The sequence below is a fragment of the Rhagoletis zephyria genome, unplaced genomic scaffold (assembly GCF_001687245.7).
Source record: "Rhagoletis zephyria isolate East Lansing unplaced genomic scaffold, Rhagoletis_zephyria_1.1 Rzeph_scaffold_01812, whole genome shotgun sequence".
In the NCBI taxonomy this organism is placed as follows: domain Eukaryota; kingdom Metazoa; phylum Arthropoda; class Insecta; order Diptera; family Tephritidae; genus Rhagoletis; species Rhagoletis zephyria.
The window spans coordinates 9,335-17,628 of NW_016158896.1; the positions used below are offsets into that span (position 1 = coordinate 9,335).

General features: G+C 38.3%; 2 protein-coding genes across 4 annotated transcripts; both read right to left on the reverse strand.

The window, feature by feature from the left end:
• Positions 1-491: 491 nt before the first annotated feature.
• LOC108365237 (histone-lysine N-methyltransferase SETMAR-like) lies at positions 492-1,310 on the reverse strand (the record flags this gene model as incomplete). The annotated part of the gene is made up of 1 exon (XM_017619229.1): positions 492-1,310. A coding segment is annotated over exon 1 (642 nt), but the record flags the coding sequence as incomplete, so codon positions are not given.
• A 2,699-nt stretch (positions 1,311-4,009) lies between these two features.
• On the reverse strand, positions 4,010-6,200 carry Alg9 (alpha-1,2-mannosyltransferase Alg9). Of its 3 annotated transcripts, none has more exons than XM_017619227.1 (5): positions 5,913-6,200; positions 5,674-5,861; positions 5,493-5,607; positions 4,963-5,440; positions 4,010-4,907 (listed from the first exon to the last, which is right to left on the reverse strand). In XM_017619227.1, the coding sequence occupies exons 1-5, from the start codon at positions 6,026-6,028 to the stop codon at positions 4,038-4,040; spliced, it is 1,767 nt and encodes a 588-aa protein (XP_017474716.1). In that variant the 5' UTR covers positions 6,029-6,200; the 3' UTR covers positions 4,010-4,037. The 3 variants fall into 3 exon arrangements, with proteins under 3 accessions (XP_017474716.1, XP_017474715.1, XP_017474717.1); XM_017619228.1 differs by having other exon boundaries at positions 4,231-4,375; positions 4,461-4,907; positions 5,493-5,861; positions 5,913-6,198; XM_017619226.1 differs by having other exon boundaries at positions 5,493-5,861.
• Positions 6,201-8,294: the final 2,094 nt, after the last annotated feature.

Below are 8,294 nucleotides of genomic sequence, written 5' to 3' on the forward strand. Positions count from 1 at the left end.
CGCACTGTACTCCTCCAATTCAGAGCATTTTTTTGCCCAGTGCCACACTTTACCACACACACCATCACAGCGGATTCCGCTGTCACCGCGAATTGGATTCTTGCACTTATGGCATTTATCCATTTTCGCGCCTTATTGTTTTTGTCACCTCACTGCACTTTTATGTCTCTAGCTATATTTATTTGTTTGTTTATCAAAATGAAACAAATTTTTGTGCTTGCAAATAGCACAGTTTATTAGCACTTCGCTATTTAAGTCACTGGCTCTAACGCTGGTAAAAATCCCAACAATTCGGCTGTTTTTTAAAAATTTTCCGCAGAGCGATTACAAACACGTCAACAACGTTGCAGTGTTACCATTATGACCCACTCAAGCCTGTCAAATGATCGTAGGGGAATACATCTGGCTGAGCAGATAGACGATTCGACATTCTGCACAATGAACGACGACGCACCCACCAGGATTATGGGCAGATTAATTGTTTTTCCTTTTTGTAGGTAATCAATATGTATAACCCCACGCGCATCCCAAAATACTGTGGCCATAACCTTGTTTGCTGATAATATCGCCTTTGCCTTCTTTGGAGCTGGTTCACCACGACGAGTCCACTGTTTTGACTGTTCTTTGGTCTCTGGTGTGGAGTGATGAATCCACGTTTCATCGACAGTTACAAATCGACGCCAAAACTCCTGGGGATTTGCGTTTAACATTGATAAACAATCATTTGAAATGGAAACACGTGTTTGTTTATGGTGTGTTGTGAGTAATCGCGGCACCCATCTTGCGGAAAGCTTTCGCATATCCAAATGATTTTGCAAAATGTTATTAACCCGTTCAATTGAAATGCCCACACTCTCACCAATCTCACGCACTTTCAATCTTCGATCACTCATTACCATATCACGGATTTTTTCAATCATTTCTGGTGTAGTGACCTCATTTGGACGACCTGAACGTTCCTCATCAAAAATGCTCGTACGGCCGCGTTTAAATTCAGCTACCCAATATTTTATAGTTGTTAATGACGGTCCAGAGTCTCCATAAACTTCGTTAAATTCCGATTTAATTTCGTCGTTTGTTTTCTTTTTCAAAAACAAATATTTTATCACTGCTCGATATTCAATTTTTTCCATGTTGACAAAAAGCACAAAAGTAACTAAATTCTAACACGTATAAAATTTGTTGTAAATGTCATATCGCTGAGAAATTTTGACACGTGTTATTTGAAGAGTTGTATTTTTTAGAAAAATATTTTTTTTTAGTTGTAGCAGCGCCATCTCTATTCAAAATCGGGTAGTTTTCATACGACCCTCGTATACACTCACTTATACATGCTTCAGAGCCTTGCAATCATCAATAATGCAAAAATTTAATTTTTTTAATTCTTATACATATTGCTCGACGTATCTAGAGTCAACTGTAAACAAATCGTATTCGCTCGGTTACAAAAATGTTTAAATTTGTGGCCGAAGCTGGTGAAGGCAACCATGTTGCCAAATTACATTTGTTGTAAAACCACTTATGTATGTGATTTTAGAAGTTTTGAGTTTACATCAAAATTTCAGGGGCCATTTGTGCAAAAAATGTATGCTTATTTTGTTTTTTACTAAAATAAAATCTTAAACAACTAATTAATAATTTAAAAGTTGGAAGGAGCACTGCGATTTAGAAGCTTAGAGAAAAAATGTCTTAACTCGAGATAAGTTATTTTTGCAAATGTTGCGGGGAGATGTATGGCTATTGAATTTATGAATGAATGAGTTTGACCTTGAAGAATATGCGCATGCGTTTATGAATGAAATTGTTATTGTTGTATTTTAGTCGCATATGCGTATATGTACATACGTTTTTTGCATGAATGTAGATATGTTTGGGGGAAATGGATGAGTATATTTGATTAAATTGATATAAATTACTTATTGATTATAAATATACATTGAGTTGTTATAAAAAAGGTAATTGCATTCATAATTACAACTTTAAAACTTCCATATTAAACACGAAGTTTGTAAAGGTCCTTTATAGCGCAGGCCCTCTATTTACTTACATTTGTTTAAAATATAAATAAATAAACTATGCACATGCGCATGCAAATTGCTAAATGTCTTCGGCAAATAAACAAAAAGAGTTGCGGCCATGTTTTTTGTCATTTCATTTCTTTATTTCTTTAATCGAACACTTTCTCAACGTTCTTTGTCGCCGCGAAATCAAATGTGCGGCGAATTCATTTACGAATCTTGATGTCAAAACGGACGCGAATTCCTCTTGCAAACCTTCCAGACTCACTCGCCACACTTGTTCGATCATGGCGTCTGGGAATGGAATTGATGACTTGTGCTCAAAAGTAAACGGTTACCTCTCCGAACTTTATCGCTTCTTCACTGCAAGGAGCCTAGCCCTATCCCCTGCGAAATCCTCGGCAACCCTTTTCACCACCTGGACGAAGGAGGTCAGACTGCCACTGGGTATTCACGTCGATGACGTAACAATACCGACGGTGAATAACCCGAAAATCCTCGGAGTTACCTTCGACAGTCTGCTCTCCTTCTCGGCGCATACAGCCGCAATTGTCAACAAAGTACAGAGCCGCAACAATGTCCTCAAGTCGCTGGCCGGCAGCACTTGGGGCAAAGATAAAGAAACGTTGTTGGCAACATACAAGGCAATCGGCCGGCCGGTTCTGAACTACGCAGCGCCCGTATGGTCGCCGGGGACTAGCAGGACGCAGTGGATGAAGCTGCAGACCTGCCAAAACACGGCATTACGTGCCGCGACAGGAGGCATCTTTACGAACTGACAGACGAAGTCCAGAGGTATATTAAACAACGTCTGGACCCGACAACCTACCGACAGGCCCTCAACGGCATTTACAGGGAATCAGTCTCAAGTTATATAGACTCCCGCCCGNGCAGGACGCAGTGGATGAAGCTGCAGACCTGCCAAAACACGGCATTACGTGCCGCGACAGGAGGCATCTTTACGAACTGACAGACGAAGTCCAGAGGTATATTAAACAACGTCTGGACCCGACAACCTACCGACAGGCCCTCAACGGCATTTACAGGGAATCAGTCTCAAGTTATATAGACTCCCGCCCGGTGAATGCCGTTCTAGGCACACAACCACCGGACGTGGACGGGACAGAACTTTGTCTGCCTCGGGAGACCCGACCAACAATAGCCCAACTTCGCTCTGGCTATTGCAGCAGGCTCAACAGCTACCTGAGTAGAATCAACGAGGATGTGCCCAACCAATGCCCGGCATGTGGAGAGTCGCCACATGACTCCCGGCACCTCTTCACATGCCCCGTGAATCCCACTCAGCTAACGCCCCTGTCCCTATGGACAGCCCCTGTGGAAGTCGCACACTTCCTGGGCCTCCCCTTAGCTGAAATAGACGACAACGATGATGGATGAACCGTCCCGAACGGGGCTCAGTAGCCGCTACAACAACAACAACAACAACCCAGAGTAGTTTTGGGGCCATCAGCGAAGATTCGACAATGTGCGAGTCCGGCCTCATTGATGGAATTAAACTAGCATTCAGTCTCAGGGAACTCAACAGTATTGAATCTCAGTTTTATACCAACATCCGGTTCTTTTTAGTCTGCAGGTGGCCTTTAAGGCTTCCCCACGAAAGATAACACAAAGTCATGATAAGTTCAGCAGTGCGTCAAGAGCACTATACACCACTCAGAAAAAAATCAAGTTAAATAAAGAGGCTATCAAGCAACCTTTTTGGTTCTTTACTGTCGAAACCATATAAATTTTCGTGGACGCCCACTTACAACTCATGGTCCCCCATGTTTTTTTCACGCCAACGTAGACCCCCGTCGAGTCTCCCGTGGACACCTGGACACCTGGACCACTTTGGAAATCACTGACCAAAAAGAAGCAGCCATTTCCATTCTCAAGTTACATACCTGATGACAGTACGAATGGGAATTACTTTAAACTTACATTCTTAAAGTAACCTGATGACAGTACGAATGGAAATTTTAATAGCGAGGTTTTAGTTTTTTAAACTATAATTTTATTTTAACTTAATTTTATTTTCCGCTTTAATAAATAAAAACTTCCGTATGAAGTATAATTATCAGTTAGAAATGGTATATAGAAAGCTCTAAAGAGCTTATGTGATTTATGTGGGATGAGAAATGGCAAAGTTTTCGACGGGATCCAATCTTTGGTGAATTTGGTGTAATTGGGTTCTAGGTCTGTATATTTGCCTTCATCGAAATATATCAAAAAATCACAGTCATTGTAAACAAAATAAGCGCTTTCATTTTCTTGGTTTATATCATTGAAATATGGATGCACTACTTGAGTAGCATTTTCTCCATCGGCATAATAAAAAGGTAGCATGCCTCGAAACTCTGATTTCAAAAAGCGTAAACGAAAATTATTTGTAGGCAAAAAAAAACTACCAGGATAACGATACCAATCTTTCCCAATACATACGTTATATATTCGATCGTCCTTATATTGTTGCGACGCTTTAAATTGGTTCAGTTCCATGAAGACATCCATAGGGGCGTGATAGTTTCGGTAAAGAGAGAATACTCTTGACAAACCCAACAGTGTGCTTACAAGCATAACGAAAACGGCTATGAACATAGTGTGATCCAAATAGTGGGAGCCTGCCATAGTTTTACTGTTAACCACCGACTTCAGTCTAAAAAAAATGCGTTGAATTACATCGACAGTGATAGCTCCACACAGTGATATTAGCGGATAAATGGGGAAAAGAAAGCGTTCCTCCTTGTGGGGTTGTGGAAAGAAAACTAACAGCCAGAGGTAAAGAGGCGCTAATGATAAATATCGTGGAAAATTAAGCGTTGATTTGGATTTCGCAGGCACTAGAAAGTGATCAATCACCAACATAACCGGTGTAATTAGAGAAAGCAGCTAAAATATAAAGGTTATAAGTAAACTAAATTTTATTTAACAGAAATTAACTCACCCAAATGACATTAAAGTTCAAAAACCCATTAAATAAGTAATACTTCAATGGTTCGGTGCCAAATATATTCGGTCCATGACTAGTAAAAACGTTATATATTACTAGATTCAAAGGTGCGATGACTAATTTGCCGAAATAGGTGCTGTCGATTGCAACCATCGGTAAACCAATTGTTATTGCAGAAATAGACGCCCACGTTATAAACGTTTTCCACATTCTTTTATGTAATAGCATATCCAAAGCGACTGGAACTCCCAATAATCCTGCAAATGGCCAGCCAAGGATGGCTGAAATAGCTACAAAAAATATCGCTAGGCTGTACTTCAGTTGCCACCATGCAGCTATGGCAGCACATCCAAAGTACATTGAGAAAGAAGACGGTAATAAAGCGGTGCTTGATACAAACATGCCTACACTAAATAGTTGAAAAATTAACCACAGTCGTCCTATATGTATTCCAAACTCTTGGCAGATTGACCTATAATATTCAGAAATTAAAGAAAATACTTAAAAAAAAAAATTATGCTTACTTATACATAAAACGTTCCATAACTGCACACCCAAATCCTAAAATACATCGTATCATGTAAAATATTAAAAAAGGGCTTGGATTGAAAAGCTTTTGGTATATCCATCCGGGCACCCCTTGTAATAAGAGATATGTATACGATCGAAGTGCAAATTGTGGGCTATATTCCCAAGTTTGCATACCGTGTCCATTAATGATATAATGAAGTGGCTCCCAATAGTTGAAAGTTTCGTCGCAATCAGATATATATGCCCATATAGCACTGCATAACCGTGCACTAACAAATGTCTTAAATGCTGTTTCTACGCTTGGGACAATTGTTGATTTTGTATTTTTTGCCGCAGTATAAGATATTTTCGTTCCATTCGAACTATGAATGATAAATTTTGAAAAACGTTTAACCTCTGAAAACAATTTGAACCTCTTCTTGCAATCCTTTTTTTGGCTATCAAGCTTCCTAGGTGGCTTCTTGGTGAGACCGACTCCATTGTCCGATTTATTTGCATTATATCGCTGACGTGCGGCCGGAGGAGCCATATTTAAGACTATATGCAAGGGCTATCAAACTATCGACGATACTACCGATAGTCTGACCACTTGAATTAACTATCGATAGTTTTAGGACTATCGTCACTATCGTTTCATTGGTAGGTTTCACACTGGTACATTTCTAGCACCAGAACAACTCTGGTTGTTTAGCAAGGGTCCCTGCCAGCCACGGCTCACCACTTTCCCCTGAAAATCAAACGATTTACAAACACATTCACAACTTTTTAGTCATCTCATATACACACTTACAAATTTTTTGTTCGAACTGTCAAAAAAATGTCCCTTTGTTAGAGCTACATATCCGATAAGAATTCGTACTCTAATAAGAATTCTATGCGTTAGAGCGAGCAAGTTAGAAACATCGGAGTTTTGATGACAGTATACATACTGTGAAGAAATGTCACTTTGCGAAAATTTTGAAGGTAAGGATACGTATTTAACAATTTTATTTAATTATAATGTAATTTCTTCTTTTAGATTGCAAAACAGCAGCGACTTAGTCACATTCTTAAGGTATGTATTGAGACTTTTTATTTGTTTATAAATTTGAATTGATATTTTTGTTTGTTTACAGGTTTGGGATTCACCATCAGCACCTTCAACGCTTGCATCTTCCATCGCCAGGAGCACCATTAAAACCTTCTGCCCTCAGCTTCTTCATCGCCAGGAGTACCACCAGTACCTTCTATGCTCAGCTCCTTCATCGCGAGGAGCACCATGGGTACCTTCCGCCCTCAGCACCTTCAACGCCAGGAGCACCTTCAAAGTGTAGGTCCAACTTGTCAAATTTTGCAAAGTTGTAAGAAAACTTAATTTTTCTGAACCACCATAAATGATTTGCAACTCTTAATATATATCAAAAGAAAGGTAAACCGATTACCTTTCTTTTGATTATAACACCGTTAAAATCGTTTTACGTTTTCATAAAAACCTTGCAACTTTTGTAAACAGCTATATATAAGCAGTGAAAAAGTGGTAAAATTTTGCAAAGTTGTAACGAAACTGAATTTTTGTGCACCATTACAAATGATTTGCCACTGTTAATATATATTAAAATAAATGTAAATCGATTACTTTTCTTTTGATTATAATATTGGTAAAATCGCTTTACGTTTTCATAAAAACTTTGCAACTTTTGTAACCAGCTATATATAAGCAGTGAAAAAGTGGTAAAATTTTGCAAAGTTGTAATGAAACTGAATTTTTGTGCACCATCACAAATGATTTGTAACTGTCCATATCTATTAAAACATAGGTAAATCGATTACCTTTCTTTTGATTACAATATTGTTAAAATCGGTTAACTATTTTATAGAAATTTTGCAACTTTTGAAAACATTATATGTAAGAAGTGAAAAAGTGGTCACATTTTGCAAAGTTCTAACAAAACTGAATCTTTGTGAACCAGTACAATTGATTTTCAACTGTCAATATATATTAAAAGAAAGGTAAATCGATTACCTTTCTTTTGATTATAATACTGATAAAATCGCTTAACTTTTTATTAAAATGTTGCAACTTTTGAAAACAGCTAAATGCAAAGGAGTAGTAGTAATAATAAGCAATTAAGCAACCACATATGTATGTAAAAATATTTTTATTATTAATGTTAATTGTAATTTTTATTCATAATATTTATTACTAACTATTTATATTAGGTTAGCAATGTATTTTGAAAAATAACCCACGGTTTCACCAGATTTTTCACCAATTGGCAGGGGTGGCAGTGCGGCAAGGTAAAGTTTCTCAAAAAGTTGTTCCAGCTTCTACCCCGCATTAAAGTGACAGTTCTGCCACAGCGCACTAACACATGCGCAACTACGAACATGCCGCTACGCAACTTTCAAGCACAAAAGTTACAAACACATGCAAACGTCCTGTACGTATGCACATTTTGTTCTGCTAGTTTTCATCCAGTGTGAAACCGTGAGAATAATTGTTCTGTCATTCTAATGTGAAATAGCCCATTGATACGTCTTCTCTTTCCTAGCGCTTTTGACATTTTCACGTATTGGTTCAAAGTGAACATTATTACAGCATTATTTCATGAACGAACGAATAAAGATCACCCAGGACGGTGTGCGAGAAAAATAATTTTTTTCCAGTGCCCAAATTTTTTTCGCCGCCATGGGAATGAAACGGAATGAAACCTTGTGTGTGCATGAAACAACCGATTAAAAAATGCCGTTATTAACTATTATTTTTTTTTTCTTAGATACAATTACAAATACACGGTTGCCGTGCTGGGTGATCT

What these genes read in the sequence shown, in the direction of transcription:
- Alg9 (XM_017619226.1), bottom strand. Translation starts at nt 6,028, where the DNA reads ATGGCTCCTCCGGCCGCACGTCAGCGATATAATGCAAATAAATCGGAC. An exon ending in ATGGAACGTTTTATGTATAA is followed by an intron (nt 5,441 to 5,492) that starts GTAAGCATAATT and finishes TGAATATTATAG; the next exon opens with GTCAATCTGCCAAGAGTTTG. An exon ending in TGAACTTTAATGTCATTTGG is followed by an intron (nt 4,908 to 4,962) that starts GTGAGTTAATTT and finishes TTTATATTTTAG; the next exon opens with CTGCTTTCTCTAATTACACC.